Source organism: Dreissena polymorpha, chromosome 2 (assembly GCF_020536995.1).
Source record: "Dreissena polymorpha isolate Duluth1 chromosome 2, UMN_Dpol_1.0, whole genome shotgun sequence".
Classification (NCBI taxonomy): domain Eukaryota; kingdom Metazoa; phylum Mollusca; class Bivalvia; order Myida; family Dreissenidae; genus Dreissena; species Dreissena polymorpha.
The window spans coordinates 39,944,207-39,966,004 of NC_068356.1; the positions used below are offsets into that span (position 1 = coordinate 39,944,207).

A 21,798-nucleotide genomic window follows, 5' to 3' on the forward strand; every position below is an offset into this window, starting at 1 on the left:
GCAATCTACTTTCACATTCCTCAAACGACTCAATTGCAACTATATATGAGTAATCGGCATGCAGTGTTGGTGCTCAATACACAATGTTCATGAACAGGTTTCCATTAAATTCTGAATTATGTGGACTTGAACTTCGGCATGAGCATTGCTCCTTTGCATGAGACAGAGCTGTGTGAAGGTGTATCTAGACATGTATGTGACACAAGCTTTAATTTAATGTAATAATAAAACATGAGATAACAAATTGTTGAAGCTTCTTCAGTATATAATGACAACCATTGTAAATGGTTACAATATTAACTTTTATTGCAATGTATTATACTAGTTAATACAATAGTTCAAGTAACAACTCAGAGCAACATGACTAAGTTTCTTAATTATAAAATGTTCTAGATTCGAAATCAAATTATACTCTTTTTGCGTTAGCATGTGTTCCGATTTCAAATGAATTTATTTCCATACTGTTCTTGAGCCTGTTATAGATCGTTTTCATTAAAAAATAATCAGAGTTATTTTTCCAGTTTGAAATGAATATTTTAGTAGAAAATAACGATACATACAATATTTCAGCTGTCATGGCAATTTCAAATTGTAATAAAAATAACTATGCTCATTTGTATAGAATTGTATATACAACACACAAAAACGCCAATGTCTATTTGGTCACGTTGCTTATAAAGGCTTATATCCCAGGACCGCTGGTATTGGCGGTTAATACCGGCTCATGCCGGTCCCCTGCCTACAGGTTCGGACACTGCGGTCGAGGCCGGGTATACGTCTGGTTCGTCACGGGGATTGTCTTTTCAGCGTAGAATATCTAAATAAAAATTAAACAGTTCGCATTCACTTTACATTTATCATTGACCACGCTTAAAACAACAGCACACGTCTTTCTGTAAGGGACCCATGTATTATATCGGCCACATAACTTCAGACCCTGCGAAACGTTACGCGAGACATAGAAGATTATTGCCAGAGGAAATGTATTTTATATCATATGAATTAACGTTGCCTTGTTAAGTTTGATTTGGAACACAATCTCTAACTAGAGATGATCTTAAAAAATCAATGCCAGAAGCAAAGTCGCACCAGTGTCCCTGCGACGTCGACTTATCATCTCTTGATCTTAAAATCGTTATAGGTCATCCGTAGTTATTTTATAGATCTGGTTTAAAACTAGTTTCATATTCACGGTCCATCTATGATCTAACCTATACCTTAATATGTTGACCTCCAAATTGGCATGTATTCTTCTTTCCTAACAAGTAACCGACCTATTAGTTTCAGTGATCATATGGCTAAACGTTACGCATACCAATTAAGATGATCGTAGGTGAAAGTGTTCTCAAGATATCATGCACAGCCTAAGTGCATGTGTCTTTGACCTCTGACATTTTGATCTCAATTCACAACATATATCGAAATGAATTTCCCGTGAACAATCTCCTGTGAACTTGTCCTTTGACCGTTTGACTTCACAAAGTCGACACACGTCACCCAGTCCTTCCCAGTTTCCACATTACCAAGCTGCAGTGTTGGAGATCCAATCATCCCTAGATGCCGCGCGGTAATGAATGGCCGCCAGACCAGCAATCAGACCGACCGATTGACAGATGCATAGAATTGTCGTTACTTGCTAGACAATAGGGGTCGCGTCTACTAAACGTTCAAAATGCGTACACAACATCAGGACATGTTTAATAACTAAACGTGTATTCCTCATTAAGGTCTCAAATCCTAAAGGTCGGTGGATATGTCAAAAGTCAAGCTTTTTATAACCAAAAGTTCAAGGTCAAACCTGTGGAGTTCGGCGCTCCCCATGACATGTGGCATTGTATGTCGAGTCAACGAGCGACGCGTGGAACTTCCGGCGGTTATCGTCGTCGTTGTAGTTGTAGTCACGTGTCAGCTCTTTGACGTACTCGCCGGAAGTATTGTTGCCGTTGTAGAGCGGAATCGAGCGACAATAGTCGACGCTCATGCGCGGCCAGTAGTATATGAACGATAGACACATCTCGTCGCCTGTCGCCGGACCTCCCTGTCGGCATGTTAGCATCGGGTTCATTTATCATCCAATTTAATGATGGATGTTATACAAATACAAGTTATTGCATCTTGAATGTTGATTGAGTGACATCGTTTATATGTTGGGCATAATAAAATTGATATCCGTTTTGAATTCCAAATGTTTCTAATTTACAAATGCGACGTGTTTACCAATATGTACATGTTGCGTTTAGTTCAAATGTATGTGCGCGATCATAACAACTAATATTCGCAATAGGCACATGTCAAACTCGAGGTCTTGCTTGTACAAACTGGTATAGAAAATGCTAGAATTATTTATGTTAATTGGTCTATAATACATGCAGTCAATTAGGTAGCTATTGACACAATAAACAGATGTCTTTTCCACAGTGCCTCTGAGAGCAGTGTGGCTACTTACAATTGTGACCTTGGACTTCGCCATAGTTTCATACACACACTCCACCACCAGCTCGTCTCCCTGAAGAAGAATGACCATAAACAATAAAAATAAACTTGTTTAATAACTACAACCCAAACGAAGTTGAGATACTGGACGATCACGTCCCGTACATAACTCGTAACGACTAAGATCACACATGAAGACGTTTATGGTCAGTAGATTATGTGCCCGTATAGAAAGGGGCACAATCCAGTATAGAAAGGGGCACAATCCAGTATAGAAAGGGGCACAATCCAGTATAGAAAGGGGCACAATCCAGTATAGAAAGGGGCACAATCCAGTATAGGAAGGGGCACAATCCAGTATAGAAAGGGGCACAATCCAGTATAGGAAGGGGCACAATCCACACGCACTCTATATAAACATTGCTCTGGGAAAACGGGCTTTCAATGCATGTGCGTATAGTGTCTTCCTATATTAGCCTGTGCAATTCGAAGAGGCTAATCAGAGAAGACACTCTCCGCCTTAATTGAATTCTCGCTAAGAACAGACTTCCTTTAAACGAAAAACATAAAATCACATGCATTAAGTCCTGTTTTAACAGAATGCGGCTCATACAAGTTCGATCACGCCAGGTATGATTTGATCACCATCACTCTGAATGAGTTTTACGACGGTTGTTTAAAAATCAGAGAACTAAACCACGAAAACGTACTCAGTTTCTCACCATTTTCAATGTCGTGTGCTTTGTCATATAGCGGTAGTCCTGGTAGTTAAAATCGAAATGTTCTTCGTGGGCAAGCGGTTCGAGCTCCACGCCCTCTCTGAAGTGACGTGTTTTCACCGACTTGGCGATCAAGTGCGCGTGCTGCCACACGGCAAACACGTTAACGCCCTCTGGATACTCGGAGAGACCCTGGGATGCAAGCGAATGTTGTAGTTAAATTTAAGAATCGATCTTGAAAAATCGGGCTAAAGGCATTTGCGTAAAGTGTTGTCACAGTTTAGCCTTTGAAGTCCGCAGGGACAACCCTTTCCACTTTAACTGGATATTTTCGCTAAAAAGATACTTCATTGTAACAAAAAAAAAATAGTATAAAGGGGGAAATGTTGTCTTTGATTAACGTTTCGGACTGCACAGGCTTATATTGGACGAAACTTTACTAAAATGCATTTAACATCGTTTTCCCAGATAGAGGCCAAAATAAATGTGTTATAAATAAACGATTATATTAGTATTCATTCAATACTATTGGTTCTATCGCTCTTGATGGAAATGTATTTTATTTAAGAAGTGACGAAATCGGACATGTTATCAATACTGATGTATATACAGGTAATCTGAATTTGAACGAAACGGTGTAATTTTTTTGTTGACATGCTATATTTCGAGGAAAAATTCAAAATCTTTAAAACACAATTAGCATATACCAATGGAGCTATTTTGAATTATGTTAAAATAACTGTTTCAAAACTTGAAAAAAAATCCTACGTAACTCTAAGGAAATATTTGTTTATAAACAATACTTGCACTATTCTTTCCGACAGATGTGAGTATTATAATCTCATTTGTTATATTTTAATGTACGTAAATTTAAACAGAAAAGAGGGCTATTTGTGTTGATTATAGACAAACAGAGGATCAAATTGTATATTGATACAAGTAAATGAGAGCAAAAGAATAATAGTGTTGTTATGTACAAAAAATAGCTCATATTTTACAAACGAGAATGAGAGAGGCAAAACTGAGCCTCTGGCAAAAAATGCGGCTTAATACATGCGCGTAAAGTGTCGTCGCAGATTTGATTGTTAAGTTCACATGGGCTGATGAGAAACAACAGTTTCCGTCTTAACTGAATATTCGCTAAGAAGAAACTACCGGTACTTCTAATCTGGGACGACATTTTACGCACAAATATTAAACCCCGTTTCCCAAAGCGATGCTCAATGTTTTATCTTAACCCCTTTCCGTTAAGGTATGGTCAACTCACAGTGTTCAGACAGTCTCTGTGGCAGAATCCGGTTGTCATGAAGTTCTGCTCGCGTGGCGGTATTATGTGGGTCGGGTCTACGGTCACCCCCGTCATCAGCAGCCCCGATTCGTGCGCGCGCAGGTTCTGGGTGAACGTTATCCGCATGCCGGAGTTGTCAACGTAATCTGGAAATGGAATGCTATGAAACGTAATGTATGTGATGCAACTCAATATGCTTTTAAATGCTACCTGTGTTTTCGCGTACAATAGCATGTAAGTAAGTATATGAAATTTGTGCAATACAAAGAGAAATATTTTTTGCACATGGCTTAAGCCTTTTCTGTTAATAACAACGTTCTGTTGTGTTTTAAGAATCTTTGTAGAAATAAAGACCCTGAATTTTCACAAGGCGAATAGAAAAAACAGGACAATTGTTGTTTTTTTTTTAACGCAGACACAAATGGTCAAATAACGCAGACCCCAACGACCACATTACGCAGATACCAACGGTCACATAATGCAGACCCCAACGGCCACATAACCCAGACAACAACGGAAAAATTATATAGACCAACAACGGTCACTTAACGCGAGCCCCAAACGGCCACATAATGCAGACGCCCAACGGGAACATAACGCAGACGTCAACATACACATAACGCAGGCAACAATGACCAAATAGCATATACCCCAGCGGCCACATAACGCAGACCCCGAATGGTCACTTATTTCAGACCCCCCCCCCCCCAAACGGCAAAAAAAAACACAACGGTAACTTAACGCGGACCCATAACGGCAATATAACGCAGAACCCAACGGTCGCAAAACAAGGACGCAAAAGGCAACAAAACGCAGAGCTTAACAGTCAAATAGTCAACGGCCACATAACGCGGACGTCAACGGTCACACTACGCTTACAACAACGGTAAACTCATATACTCCTACGGTAACAACTGCAGATCACAACGGTAAATTAACGAGAACTCCCAACGGCCACATGACGCAGACCTCCAACGGTCATTTAACGCAGACCACCAACGGTCACATAACGCAGACCCTCAGCGGTCACTTAACACAACAGATCCCGAATTGCCAAATAACGCAGACTCCAACCGGTCAATTAACGCGAAACCCAACGGCCGCATAACACAGAACCCAAAGGTCACAAAACGCAGACGCAAACGTTCACATAACGCAGAACTCAAGAGAAAAATAACATAGATCCCAATTGTCACATAACGCACACTTCAAGGGTAACGAAATGCAGACCCAAACGGTCATATAATGCAGACTCCAACGTTCATATCACGCAGACAACAACGGCGAAATAAACAGACCTCAACTGTAACACAGACCCTCGCGGTCACATAACGCAGACCCCAACGGTCACCTACTGCAGACCCTAACGGTTATATAACGCAGACCTCAACGGCCAAAGAGGTAGCCCCAAAGGTCACATAACGCAGACCCCAATGGCCACATAATCCAGACCGCAACGGCCACATAACACAATCCCTAACAGTAAGATTACGCAGACCTAAATGATCACATAATGCAGCACCAACGGTCACATGACGCAGACCAAATAACTGTCACATAGCACAGACCACAACTGTCACATATCGCGAATCCCAACTGTCACATATTGCAGACCCCAAAGGTCATATAACTAAGAACGGTTACATAACGGAAACCTCAATTGTAACATATTTCATTCCTCAAAGATCACACAACTCAGACCACAACGGTCACATAACGCAGAACATAGCGGTTCATAACGCAGACCCCCATGGTAACTTTACGCTCACATAATGCTGAATTCAACGGTCACATAACGAAGACCTCAACGGTCACATAACGCAAACGCAACAGTCACAAAAATCAGATCTCAACGGTCACATAACGCAGACCTCAATTGTCACATAATGCAGACCTCAAAGGTTACATAATGCAACCCCCTATGGTCACATAGCGCAGACACAACGGTTAAATAATACAGGCAACAACGGTCACATAACCCAGATCTCAAGGGTTCCATAACGGGGACCTCAATGGTCAAATTACGCAGACCTCTTAGGTCACATAAAGCATGCCACAACGGTCACATAACGCTCACCCCAACGGTCAAATAACGCACACCCCAACGGTCACATAACTCAGACCTCGAAGATCACATCACGCAGACGACCTAGACGGTAACATAACGCAGACCCCAACGGTCACTTAACGCCGACCTGAACGGTGACATAACGCAGAACCCAACGGTAACATAATGCAGACCACAGAGGTTACATAACGCAGACCACAGCGTTCATAATACGCAGACCCGAGCGTTCACATACGCAGACCCCAACTGTCACATTACCCAGACCTCAACGTTCACATAAAGCAGACTCAACGACTATATCTGGTCATAGAACCCTTAAAGTAAAATCAACGAACCAAGGTCAAACAAATTGTTCGTAGAACAAAGGCGTACCTGGGACCATCTCCGGGTTGTTGTAGTGCGTCTCAAGGATGTACAAGCCGTCGTCGTCGGCCTCTCCGATAGGCATGCCGACCGTTTCTGGGAAATAGAAGTCCTGAAGCACAACCAGGGAAATGAGAAATTACAGAAACAAATATGTTTATGAAACTTCAAGTATTATAATTGTGCAGCTATTATTATGTGTTAATTTTAATGATGACGTAATTATTCACAGGCAAATATCTAAATTTGAATCTGGATTAATAATCTCTACTAATTGCGGTCTTGATTAATGCCTACTGCCTAGTGGATTTTACCGACGCGGTTACTACATTATTGTAATAATAACACATTTAGACGTCATAACTTAATTATAAAGTGCATGTTCATTCTGAAAAAAACATACGTTGGTTCTGTTTCACTTGTTACGTAAAATAAACTAAATTAGATAGGTGTGCATATTTCTCCAGTTTCAAGACTGTACGCGGTTTCGATACGCTTATACGGATGCCATGTGACTCACACCGCCCCCGTACTCCCAGCCCATGAAGACATTGCCGCACGGGTAGAGCTGCGTGTTCGGCTGTAGGTAGCACTCGTAGTCCGTCCCGATGAACTTCCGGTCTATTCCCGAGCACTTGTAGACAAGCATATGGTGCACTATACCCTCGTGTCCCTTCTGGATCACAGGCTCGAACTGTAACACAACATACGATTAAAGAGACAAGCTCCGGAATAGCTATATTTAAGGGGACAAGTAAATATGTATTTGTCATCAGTTGCGAAAATGCTACCAATAAAACTTATCAGATTTATATATCCCTATAATAATGATTATTTAAAAACCTTCATTATTAATTTCTTTATTTCTATGCTTATGTTTCTTACAATTAATTTCGATAAGCAATCAATACTTTTCTTGATTTTGTTTCGCACAGATTTGTGTCAAAATTGCACAGCTGTACGAGCAACGAAGACAACTCTGTCGTTCTTGTTCGGCTTGTCTTATCTATGGCGGTTTATTTCTGACATATATTGAACGGCACGTAACGACAAATCAAGTTGCTCGTCGTTTTTGCCTGTCGGTGTGTTTTCGTCTTTTAAACACGCCGACACGCCAGAATGCCAAATTAGAGACTTCAACTAGACAAAGGACGACAACGCAACAAATATATGTATCGTTCTTTGATCAATTTCTTGGGCGTGTTATCGCCACAGAATTTTCGTGCCGTTGTGTTGTTGGGAATGAAACCACCATAGAAAGAAATATATACCCGCCGAAACATTATAAAAGGAAAAAACGCATACAAGGAATGGCTAGTTTGAGGGATGTCTTACCAAATAGTATCCACGTATTTCTTTTATGAGGTACATGGGGACCATCTGTAAGTCAGACCTATCACTTCATCTTGTTTCGTGCTGTTCCCTTTCAAACCCGAAAACACGTCTGCACGATATGGCAGTAATATGCCACCGTACTTATCGAACATTGCAATGTATTGGATATGAGCACACAGATTCTTACAGCACACCTCATAATGAAATGCGAGCGTGTTGCAACTCGCTGACAATATACATAGACGAAGAGTGTGTGAGTTTAATTAAAATGGTGTTAAAAAATAAAATAGTGTTACACAGAGTTTAATATCGAAGACATTTTTCAATATTATGGGTTAACCTTTGCGCGGCTAAAAAAAAGGTTCTAAATTCGGATATGTGAATGAAAAGATATGTTAATTCCAGAGTATTGTTTAATTCAAATAGTATTTTAAACATACTTTGTCTAAAAAAATGCTGGATATAACATAATTATAAAAGTGGGTATGCATTTGGCTTTTTTGCGTTCTAGATATTCCGGTATTTATTATACGGGGATTAGTAAATACTTAAGACTTCACAAGTCAGAGTTTTGATCTTTCTTTGATGTAAACCATAGGAATATGAATTCTTTTGAGTCACGGCAATAATGCTATCCACTGCTGTAATAAGTATGATAAGCGCATTTAAAGGGGCCTTTTCACAGATTTAGGCATGCATTTAAGTTTGTCATTAAATGCTTTATATTGATAAATGTAAACATTAGATCTAAAAAGCTCCAGTAAAAAATAAAGAATATACAAATAAGAAAATACAAAAATAATAACCCTCAACACGGCTCGAACCACTGACCCCTAGAGTCCTGGAGTAAAAGTTTACCACTAAGACCACTCGGCAATCCGTGCTCATAAAATGTTGTATGTATTTTATACTTTATATAAGCAATCTTCGTAGTTTCACAAAATATAACCACAACAACATAACTCTCTAAATTCAATCGTTTCGCGTTGCAACGCTTTATAATTTTAAGGTTTTTAAATCGTCAAAAGATGCATATAATGGCTATTTTAGAGCATGGACAATGTTAAGTATTACAGTTTCCTCACAAATATAACTAACTAAAACGAAAAATTGCGAATCTACAGCAACTTTTTTTTAATTTTGTTAATTTTCCAAAACTTAAAAATGCCCCTTTAATGTATTTTTTTTAAATCTTTTGGTCAGGTTGAATATAGAGCATATACAAAACGAAATATATCTCGATTACATACGTTGACATTCATCATATGCTTACGATCGTCTGGGTTCTTTCTCGTTACCAATTAAACAAGGACTCGAAATTCTCTGAACGAACTTGATCTTAACATTGTGGTGTATGTGCTAAGTAAAAGGACACTGCTATTTTATGAAATCACATCACGTTGTGATTCGCGCCCAGATCATGCTATAAATAGAACGTCGTGAGACATTGGCATTACCTTGACCATGTGATGTTTCTTGCCAATGTCATGCAGGTCAAAGATCTTACATCGGTAGGTTGTCTCCTTGTTGGGAACGAGGTACTAAAACCAGAATATAAATGAGCCGAAATCCGGGAAAACCGGGCTTAAAGCATGTGCGCAAAGTGTCGTCCCGAATTAGCCTGTTTAGTAAGCACAGGCTAATCAGGGACGACACTTTTCGTCTTTATGTAGTGTGTTGTTTCTATGTAGTCTTTTAAAAAGTCTTTTCTAAACAAAAATCCATTCAATGCGGAGAATGTCGTTCTTGATAAGCATGTGCACACTGCACATGCTTATCTGGGAGGACGCTTTATAACCATGAATTAAATCCATTTTTTTCATCGAGTCCAGCTCATTTGCAGAATAATGACATGGATGGCAATGTGTACGGTTTAAGTACGAATAAAATTCGTTTAAAACCTTTTTTGCAGAGCACAGTCATGTGGTAAGAACATTTAAAAAACATATTGCAAATCATAAAACCATCATGCCATTTATTCAATCTTTACCCTTTTTATGTACTGGCCAAAGGCAGAAAGCCGGATTGTCAATAAACTATGAATTAATTCTTATACAATATATTTTAAAACCAGTCTCATGTACGAATAGCACATATTTGAGCCGCGCTCTGAGAACACCGGACTTCATGCTTGTATTAAACGAATGTCCCATATTAGCCTGAGTATTAAACGAATTCTTCACAAAGACGACACTGTCCGCGTTTATTTAGGTCTCTTCTTAACCAGAAACCAGTCAAGGCATGTCTACCACATGCATTAAGCCCAGTTTTCCCAGATAAAAGCTAATTTAATGCTTGTCGTTATTGCGAATTCATGAAAAGCACGCTCTAATCAACAATGCTCATCAAACCTCGCTTTACGAGTACTCATACATTGTCATTTAGCCAGTCGCGTGTCTGCACGTCGCCCGGAAGTTGAGGCGGAACGATGCGGGACAGCAGGATAGTGCTGCGGACCCCGACGCTCTTGGTTCCGTGGAAGGGGATAGTGTTCTCGTCCTCGGGGTCGTCCGGGTGGAAGGCGTACAAGAGGCGGATAGTGTCGTCCTGAAAGAGGCACGTGCAGTTCGATACATACGTAAGTCTCAGTTATCAAAGTCTTCTCGATCTAATTATTCGATGACGCAACAATAGAAAATACTAGAGATATCGTTTTACCTTTTTAGTATTAAGTCGATTAAACTGTTTCAAGAACAACAGCAGTTAACTAACCAAAACGCCTAAAACAACAAAAATATAAGCCTCGTTCTAGCAAAACATGGCGTAATACCACAGGCTTATCAGGGACGACACGTTTCCCTTTTACGTTTTAATTTTCGTTTAAACGAAGTTTCTTCTTAGCGACAATTCGGTTTAGGTGGAAAGTGTCGTCACTGATTAACATCAACAGTATGTGCGGACTGCTCATGCTAATCTGGTACGACACTTTACGCACATTAATTCAGACCAGTTTTCCCAGAGCGCGAATCATATACCGGTAAACTAAAATAACCTAAAATAACAAATCCTGACTAACAGTGATCTGGAAGTCTTCCTCATCGCACGTGTCCAGTTTCCGGACCATCTTGAGCATTGTGCCGTAACTGTACTCCTCACCCCGCAGCAGCGTCCAGTCCTGGGAGGCGTCCACTTCAGGCAGCGAGTGGCCCGTACTGTGACGGTCCTGCGGTGGACGAGTGGGTCTTGTTCTTAGAAAACAGGGCTTCATGCGTGTGCGTTAAGTGTCATCCGTGATTAGCATGTGACTATAAGGCTTATTTGAGACGACGCTAAACGCATAGGCAATAAGCCCAGTTTTCTAAAAATGAGGCTCAAATAAATGTGATTAGGATCTCAACAACGTTTGCAAAAAAGGTGCATAAATCTCAAACACAAGTTATGTACAATTATAAACGAAAGTTACTTTTAATAAGTGATCATGAATATAGTTTTAATGGGTTTCCATGGTGAATACTCCCACAAAGAAAGTGTGTGTGTTTTCTTTTTCAAATATAGAAATTTTACGTGAACCAGAAGTTTGTGTAAACCGAGCACTTAGCAGTTTTAGCGACATTGAACTTTACATGACCTTATCACATTAGCTGCTATGTAAAAGTACACAGTTTTCAAGTACTAGTAGTTTGCTTTGAGCAAAAATAAACTTGTAGTGACGATACGAAAAAGTGTCGCACTCACATGGAAGTATGTCTTTCCGTCCTTCACCCAGCCGATGACGATATCCGCCGGAAACATCTTTCCGTTGGACGAGAGACCGAACCCCACGTACCCGAGGGTACGCGCGTGTACCTCGAACACCACGTGAGTCTTGTTCGGCAGCCAGTAAGTATGGTAGTCACCGTTGGCGTCCAGCTGTCGGTGGTACGGAAAATCCTGGGTCGGCGCCGGCCCGTCGGGAACGCCGATGTAGTCCGCGGGCATGGACTGGACCCATGATGTTGCTAAGAAGCACAGAAGTAGTGCCGCTTTCATGGCGCTTGTTTGATTGGATTACAAAATGAACCGTCGCTTGTGCTGCTTCATTTATATCCAGTTTCATACCATATGGATTCTTCATGAAGCTGTAGATATGGATATTCGCATGCTTTAAGCGAGGGGCGTTTCAGTAGTAATTGCAATCCCTGTATTACTATCTATTTTTAAACGATAACGGTACGCCGCATTGTGTGCATTGTTTCCTGTTTTGTTTTAATCTGTATGCTTAAAATCAATTGCACATGAAGAATTACACATGTGGAGATATTCTCCAGTACGTTCCTTGAAAAAAAAAAACAGTTTTCAGTGTTATTCGAAAGATGTTGGGAACACTGCTTCTTGAAGAGATCGTTTCATATATATATAATGAAAGAATTATATACATATATATATATATATATATATATATATATATATATATATATATATATATATATATATATATATATATATATATATATATATATATATATATATATATATATATATATATATGATGGGTGCATATGGAATAAGGCACACTTTCGCATGTCGAGGGTCATTAAAAATCTCATTGCGAATTGTAAATGGCACATTTTAGCACAATGCTTTTCGATAAAAAATTGATTTCAAAATAGCAACTTGTAAATAAGGGCAGCCTATCCAGGCGTTCAGGAACGATTTCCAGACGTGCTGAATGAGTACGGCACACATTGTGGTTGGATAAATAAACGATTTTCTTCTTATCGTGACACTATACTATTTCGGTAATGATTGTTCTATCATCTTGAAAGCAAAACTGAAATTGTGCGAAACAGATTTGAACGCGTAATTGTAACTGGGCCACAATTTGTGCCGTTTGAACATTCAGAGAGTAGTCCGGAATTCCTTACACTGAACAGTGCTACATCCTTTGCGCTGAGCACAGACACAGGGATGTAGCAAAAGTTCAGAGGTTTTATCTAGAATCAGCCTATGAAGTATTTGTATATATTCATGCATGTCTGCTGGCGTTATGTAGAAGTCATCAAGATGAAAAGCTGTGTAAAACAGCTTTGCCGAAAAAGAGCATGAGTGCTCTATACCTATGTTTAGGTAAGAGTTGTTGACACCGTGGGAACTGCTAAAATTGCAAGTAATGCATAAACAACAACGTACGGGTAAACAGGGCTGTCTTGATGACTACTTAATTCGTGGGTAAAAAGTATTGCTCGCAGATTTATTATTTACTTATTTTCAACCATGATCTTCTTGTATATTTTGAATTTGTATATGGTGTCAAAAATTAAAAGTCTTGTTAAGTGAATTTTCATTATGAAATTATATTCTCAGTGAGATAGGTATTCGATATTCCAACAATATTCATTTAATATGATTGTGAATGCAAATTGTCTTTATATTAAGTTCTTAATGCCATTTTCATCATACTTTCTATGCTTTCAGAACGGTCATTTTGTCTAAGTTATCTTTATGAAATAAATAGGATGATAAAAAGTGCTCACAAATCTTGACCCGTGCGCTATGACACACTCTTCATAAATATGAATGGCGTGTGTTCATTTCAAACTTGCGATTAATTTTGAAAAATGAATTGCGTCTTAAATTATGCAACAGCGAACAACTTCAGTGCCGTCAGCGCTTTGATTATCTTTATTAAGATGATTTGTTTAATAAATTCAATACTAAACTATCACTCATGCAAGATCCTATATATTGCACATGCTTTTATTATTAGTGTGCTGTTGTGGCTCGACAAACAGCTAAGCGGTATGGCATGTATTGACTATAACAGCCTCGTTTTGGCGAAAACTAGGCGTAATGCATTTTCGAATAGTGTCCTCCGAGATTGGCTTGTGCAGTCCGCATGAGCTAATCATTTACGACGGTTTCCGCTCTTATTGATTTTTCGTTTAAAAGAATTCTTTTCCAAACGGAAATCCAGTTTAAGCGATAAGTTAAGTCTGGAAACGTTACTTAACGACCATGCGTTAGTCCGACTTTCGGAATAACGTTCTTAAAATTATGATATTTAAAATTGAAAGTATGGCGTTTAATGCACATGCTAATCTCGGACGACCATTTACGCACATGCATCAAACCCCTTTTCACAGAGCACGGTCCATATATACTAGGAATAGTATTATTTATTGTATGCTACTCAGTGAAATATGAAATATATATTTGGCGAAGGAAAGTTCGTTTAAGTGAAAATTGTAAGATTTTGTATACTTGGAATCTATTTGTCAACCCTCGTTGTTTGTGGCTTCTGTACACACGGCATAAGTGCTTGTAATTCGTCATCAAATAAACTCGCCACCCGGTGTCACATTCTGGATTTCAACTTGCTTATTATCTACATTGGAAACACGAGTACTAGTCCTCTGATAACTCAGTTATCCAAATAAATTATTACATAGAAATTGGCCTTGGCTCTGTGAAAAAGGGGTTTAATGCATGAACGTACAGAAATTCTCTTCTAAGCATAAATCTAGTTTAGGCGGAAAGTGTCGTCCCAGATTAGCCTGTGCGCACAAGCTAATCTGGGACGACACTTTACGCACATGCATTAAACCCCTGTTCTCAAAGCAATTCCCATAGGTATGTTTATCGCAGCTTTCATACGTGACTTCCAGAGCGTTTTAAAATTATTTAAAACACACCGAGGATGGTTTTACGTAATTTGACTTAAGTTTGTTGAACCTTTTAAACATATTTGATTTTGAGAGTTTAAATGAAATGTTTTATTGACTAGATAACATTCGTAGGTATCCTAACAGCAATAATAGTGGTGTGTGCTTTGTGTGTGCTTTGTGTGTGCTTTGTGCTGTGACAAGAAATACAATCCATTGTCTAATTACAAATACAAATCGGCACACAAAAGAACTTACTTCTTTAAAGGCAACTACATACTCGTAATTTACTTAAAGGGACTTGTTGACAGTTTGGCAATATGACAATCAAAAAATATTGCCATAGATTCCAAAACAAAATCATGCATGATTCAAAAATGCGGAATAACCGTCATTGTGTTTTTTATTTATTTATAATATCGGTTCTATTATGGAGAATTCCCAATCGAAATATGTAAATATATAACGCGTTAGTAACGCTTTTCATCGAGAATTTTGAAAACATGTGAAATTATAAAAATGCGTTTAAATTGTGTAAACATTAATTATGAGAAGAATTTGATAGGGAGCTCATACGATCAGTTTTTTAGCCAACTTTGGGTCAAGTTCTAGATCTTCAGTTTATATCGGGTGCATTATCATTGCGGATGTGTATAGCAATCACCAGATGAGGACAGAAATCAGAATGTACCCCAATCGAGAACCAGGCGTACTAGGCGTCTATTCTTGATCGTTTAAAGATGAAACAGTGTCGTTCCATACTGCTCATAAATCTTTTTTCCACATCTTATTCATCTAGGAATAAAGTCTTCATTTTTAGGCATATGTATCTTATTCGCTGCACAATACACGTTATAACAATAATACATGATCTGTAGGCATTCATTTTCCGACTGTAAGAGCTAGCAAAATGGATTTATCAAACCAATTAGAAAATATATCACCAACGAACTCCTTCTTTTCTGCAGACAAGAATTCAGTTATTCGTCATATTTATGTAGTTATTCGTCATATTTATGCGCTGTACTCGCGGATCAGTTTTTGTTTCTAGTTTTAGCAAACGTGACCTCATCATTGACTCTGGTGACAAATCAAAGTACTGACAGTACTGTTGTGACGATGCTTTTGAAGAGCATTGATATAAAAGCATCTATTTAAGTTTATCTACATCACCAAAATTGTGTATGTGGGTACGAAAATTTTGGGTAGGAAAAAATGGGTAGGAAAATTTTGGGTACACAAATTATGCCAAAAAAAAATTGGGTACGAAAAAAGATTTGGTTACAAAAAAAATGTGGGTAGGAAAAAATGCGGTACGAAAAATGTAGGGTACGAACATTTGTTTGGGGGTACGGGGAAGTAGTACCCGTGGGGAACTTGATTCATTCAGCGAAACTGGGAGGCGGGTTACATTCTCGATCAAATATAACAAGAAATATCTTTAAAAAGATATTCGATGTGTATTTTCTGCACCACTTTAAAAAGAAAGTTTTGTTACAGTCAACGTTTGTGGGTTATTACATTACGTTTCACCATATAAATTAAAACTTGAAATGCTATTTAATTACACCATGCTCTCTATTTTCACATGTATATCATACCCAACTTTATATTTCGTTGTTTCCTTTCCTAAGTTAATAATGCTATATATGTGTATGGACGTGATTTCACATGCCCATGTGCATGGACATATAATTTTTCTCTTTTGAGTATTGTTTTTTCTCTTATTCAATAAGCTTAGGCATGTTTGTTCGTTAAGTACGGCAATGATTGCATGATGATTCCCGAAAGAAGGTATGAGCACATAGTCGAATACGACTTGAATACGTGAGTTCGTCCATGAACACATGGTAAGGTTAACTAAATCTCCGCGATATGACCTAATATGTGTTTAAAACAGCAAACAACATCCAACAAACGAATGAATTATCAAACATAGTATGTGCACGGATGTGGCTCTGTAATTTCTGTTTGAAAAGTCTACTAAATATGCAAAATGAGAAAGCACGCATAAGTGCGAGTTTCACAGATGACATGCGGCTATTATGCTGTTTATATACCATAGTCGCTACAACGTTTACAAATGGCAGGTTCGAAATAATTCGTTTTCTTAACACTCATGATCGCGTTGAAAGTTAATTATACACGTTTTAATTCGCAATTTATTTACTGAATCACGTCAAATATTAAATACAATACAGAAAAAGCATAGTTGTTTCATTAATTATTAAACATATAATGGATTGAATATAACTGATTAAAAATTAACGTTTTCAAACTATTATTAAATCTTTTCCCAGAATATGCTGTCCTATTTATAGCTGAGCTTCCTATACCTTTATCAATGATGATCAGCGAGGTATGCCGATTAGAAAAATCGAGCTATCTCAATCGGACCGGCTCGGTCTTTTACATAGGTCGCCATTGTGAATTTTTTTTTCATGGTATGATAACTTATAAGAGCTGCATCGTCAAAACGGCAAAGCATAGTCTACCTGCAGCGGTAGACTTTAACGAGCCAAAGGTGGATCCGGTCACAGGCTGATTCGGTCAGAGAGATCCAGCCGCAGGATAGTCCGAACATAGGGTTTTCCGGCAAAAGATATTGCCAAAGAAATCCTGCCTCAGGGTAGTATGATTCGGTCATATGGAGATTCGGTAAACCGGATCGGCGTCATAAATCTGAATCAGTAAATTATCGTCTGTACCAGAGAAAGTCACGTACAGATACTTTCGTTCGAATGTGCAAGCGAAAGATTACTAAAAATAAAACTACACAACAGAAAGTTTACTGGAGACGATTCCGAAGGAAAAAAACGCACTTAGGCTTTTCTAATCCATACATTGTGATGGTATACATAAGTTATATACGAGGCGGATTGCTTCCATTACGTTCGGGTGTGTTGGCGGGTTTGCAAACCACATATGAAGGTACTAGGCGTGTCCGCATTGTGCGACTTTCACCCCCTACCCCTTCCCGATATGCCAGGCCGACAAGATTAAGGCGCTAAAGCGACGAGTGTTTTCCCACTAGAACGACAATAAGGCACATAACGTTTGTATTAGTGTGGTAATTTGTTTACATGTTGGCATCTCTGGTTTACCTTTCGTTTTGTCGGAAGGTTTGAGTGACGTCTAAACGACAATGTTCTAAAACGACAAACATACGCGCCTAGAGGAAAATTAAATAGTTCTTTGTCGTCAGCGTGTAGGCGGAATTGAAGGGCGCCAAAACGACTAGACAAAAGAAGGACACATATAATAAAGGTTGTATCTGAGCGGCTATGTGTCGTTTTTGCGTGTCCACGTTATGGCACCTTTACAACCCGCCAATACCAAAGAGCGACACATGTCTTGATTACCGTACCAGCGTGTATATTTGACAGCCGTGCGTGTCCGCGTGTTGGTGACTAGTACAATCGCCACACCCAACCGCCAGAAAGCGAAATCATAGGCCTCAACGCGCCAAAATGGTCGAAAGAGTGTGAAAATTGTGTTCGTTCTTGCGGGTAAAAACGTTCGTGTACAAATGTGCTGGTATGTTTGCCTGCTCTGAAAGTCTTGCTTTGTCATCAGCCTTGCGTATTCATCAATCTTGATATGTCATCAGCCGTGTGTTTTCGTCAATCTTGATATGTCATCAGCCTTGTGTTTTCATCAATCTTGATATGTCATCAGTCTTGTGTTTTCATCAATATTGATATGTCATCAGCCGTGTGTTTTCATCAATCTTGATATGTCATCAGCCTTGTGTTTTCATCAATCTTGCTATGCCATCAGTCTTGTGTTTAATCAATATTGAAATGCAATCAGCCTTGTGTTTACATCAATCTTGCTATGTCACCAGCATTTTGTTTTCGCCAATCTTGCTTTGTCATCAGCCTTTTGTTTTCACCAATCTTGCTATGTCATCAGCCTTGTGTTTTCATCAATCTTGCTTTGTCATCATCCGTGTGTTTTCATCAATCTTGATATGTTATCAGCCTTATGTTTTCATCAATCTTGCTATGTCATCAGCCTTGTGTTTTCATCAATCTTGCTATTTCATCAGCCGTTTGTTTTCATCAATCTTGCTTTGTCATCAGCCTTGTATTTTCATCAACCTTGCTTTTTCATCAGCTGTGTGTTTTCATCAATCTTGATATGTCATCAGCCTTGTGTTTTCATCAATCTTGCTATGTCATCAGGTTCGCTTTATTAAGCAGCCTTGCATTGTCATCTAGTATTCTACATCAGATGTTTGTCTTTGCCATCGTTCTTGCTGGGTGTTGTATCTTTATTTGTTATCAATATTGCTTTGTGATCAGTCTTGCTCTGTCGTGAGACTTACTTTGTGAGACATTTTGCTTTGTGTGTAATTTTTCATTGGCATTATTCTTGCTTTGTGTTTAGTTCCACCCGATACAACTCGAGTAAGTCTGTTCAACAGGCCTTAGGTTAACAGAATTAGCCTGTACGGACAGGCAATGGTATTACCATCATACCATTTGGTATGGGGTTAGCCTCTAGATAACCTGGCTCAAAGATCTATAAATTAATAGTATATTTATAGATAACGAAGGAAAAGGGATTAGGCGACGGTATCTCAATCTTCTCGATTATTTATTAAGAATAATGAAAGAAAAACGCCTTTTTAGGTCTTAAACCAATAAAGAATGGAAATATTGGTTATACATTTATATTTTATTCAATGAATTTAGAACATTTTAAGATTGAATATAATAAATGCTAAAGTGAATCTTGTTACCGCGTGGTTTATTTGTAATAGCTGTGAAATGTACAAAAGGTTCATAATATTGAAAAACACTAGGCATTTGTTGATACATGTAGTTAAATTATATTTAAGTATGCAATAGCAAAAAAAAAAAAAAACAAACAAAAAAACAAGAAGTGTGAACGTATTTTTTTTTTAATTATTTACCCATCTATTTATCTAATTATTAATTAATTCATTCATTTATCGTTTTTATCCGTCCGTCCGTTCATCCGTTTGTTTGTTCGTTTTTGCGTTCGTTTGTTTGTTTATTGTTTGTTGATTGGTTGGTTCGTTCGTTCTTTGGTTCGTTCCTCGGTTCGTTCGTTTGGTTTGTTCTTTGGTTAATTCTTGTTTTCGTTCGTTCGTTCGTTCGTTCGTTCGATCATTCATTGGTTCGTTCGTTCTTTGATTCATTTATTCATTAAAGTATGTATTTATGTTTCATGCTTTTGTGTGTGTGTGTGTGTGTGTTTTTTGTATTTAAATATTTATTCGTTCATTCATTCATTAATCTGTCCATACCTTCGTCCGTCCGTTTGTTTTTTCGTTACTTTGTGCGTTCGTGCGTTTGTTCATTGGTTCGTTCGTTTGTTCATGAGTTCGTTCGTTCGTTCTTCCATCCATCCATTGATCCATCGATCGATCGAACCTTCCTTCCTTCCTTCCTTCAGGAATGGAAGGTAGAAGTAAGGAGTGAAAGGAAAGGAAGGACAGGAAGGCCCGGAAGGAAGGAAGGCAGGAACGGATTCCTTCACTTCATCCTTCCATTCCGTAATGTCCCGTCCTTCCTTCCTTCCTTCCTTCCTTCCTTCCTTCCTTCCTTCCTTCCTTCCTTCCTTCCTTCCTTCCTTCCTTCCTTCCTTCCTTCCTTCCTTCCTTCCTCCCTCCGTTCCATCCAGCCAGCCAGCCATTTATTCATTCATTCATTTTTTATGTATTTAATAATTTCTTTTCTTGTTTTGTGTTCAACTTTTTAGCTTTTTTTAGTTAATTAAATACATTTATTTTCTTTTTAAATATATTAGTGTAACAAACATACAAAACAAACTAAAATTATGAAAAAAACGTTCTAAATTGAAATAGTGTATATTACTAAAAATATATATTTAATAGAAAGGCGATTTAACCATCCTGGTCATTAAGTAAGATGCTTGAAAAATATTAAATTGATACGATTATTTGCCATAATGTATGTCTATGTGAATGTGTGTACATTCAAAACTTGTCCGTATGTAAAAGTCTTAAGGGAAATAACATCGGTGAAGTACCATGGGTGCTTTTCACAGTATAATACAAGTTTAAACTCTCACAGACGAGACAAAAATTCAAGGCACGTTATTAAATAACTTAATAATTTATGCGCACAGTTGGTTTCTATCACAGCACATACTACATTTGAAATAAACATGCACTTGCAAGACATCTAATCGGACAGAGATGCAATTATATTTCTTTATAAAATACGATTTTTAGCCTGAACTTGTCTGTTGACTTTTAAGTAAGACATTATCGCTGTTTTATTATTTACTTAATTGTATGTGTCATTCTCATATATATCCAGGTGTCTAGAAAATCACTTTTTCGACTTTTATGTCATCAATTCTCTTCAATTAAAAAGTCAACGGCGCTCTTTTCAGACGATTTTTTATTTCAAAATTGGATTCCATATTATTTTGCATATGATTTCTAAACAAACATGTTACAACAATAAAACAGCGGAAGTGACAGGCCATCAAAAACTGTACAGCATGAATGATTCGGAGACGGCCCTCAACACTCGCCCAGTCGTTAGAACGCCGTTATTTTCAATTAAATCTATTGTAAAATGATTTTTTTATATCCTGGCACATTTTTGTCACCAAAATTAGGACAATTGGGTGTTTTACATTTACTGCAGCTCTTAAACCACATTTTGTGGCGATAACTTTGCCAGTGTGCCCGACAATGTGATGCCGGCGTGGTGAAGTATTCATTTACAGCAAATAAAGCAACAAATACTATTGAAAGCTTACTCTAATTGTATCTAACTTACATTAGTTGGCACCGTAATGGCTTATGTGCACACAAAACCTTTTTTTTGCTCAGATTACACGGAATTGAGAACCCGGGCCAGACTGATACTTTCCGGAGCCTGTCCGAGACGGAACTCGAGCCGAGGAATCATAGGTCCAGGTGTGACAAAAGACTTAAAGCTCATATCTGACGATGACTTTTTCAGGAAGTCAAGTGTGTTGTTTTTTCATGCAAGCAAGCCC

General features: G+C 38.4%; 1 protein-coding gene across 1 annotated transcript; it reads right to left on the bottom strand.

The window, feature by feature from the left end:
* Positions 1-288: 288 nt before the first annotated feature.
* Positions 289-12,279, bottom strand: LOC127866700 (DBH-like monooxygenase protein 1 homolog). Its single transcript, XM_052407439.1, has 11 exons — positions 11,882-12,279; positions 11,223-11,369; positions 10,580-10,753; positions 9,664-9,747; positions 7,392-7,565; positions 6,881-6,983; positions 4,420-4,586; positions 3,156-3,344; positions 2,447-2,506; positions 1,799-2,038; positions 289-817 (listed from the first exon to the last, which is right to left on the bottom strand). Exons 1-11 carry the CDS (start codon positions 12,173-12,175, stop codon positions 740-742), a joined length of 1,710 nt encoding a protein of 569 aa, XP_052263399.1. The 5' UTR covers positions 12,176-12,279; the 3' UTR covers positions 289-739.
* Positions 12,280-21,798: the final 9,519 nt, after the last annotated feature.

What these genes read in the sequence shown, in the direction of transcription:
- LOC127866700 (XM_052407439.1), bottom strand. Translation starts at nt 12,175, where the DNA reads ATGAAAGCGGCACTACTTCTGTGCTTCTTAGCAACATCATGGGTCCAG. An exon ending in ACGGAAAGACATACTTCCAT is followed by an intron (nt 11,370 to 11,881) that starts GTGAGTGCGACA and finishes CGTCCACCGCAG; the next exon opens with GACCGTCACAGTACGGGCCA. An exon ending in CGAAGTCCAAGGTCACAATT is followed by an intron (nt 2,039 to 2,446) that starts GTAAGTAGCCAC and finishes ACATGCCGACAG; the next exon opens with GGAGGTCCGGCGACAGGCGA.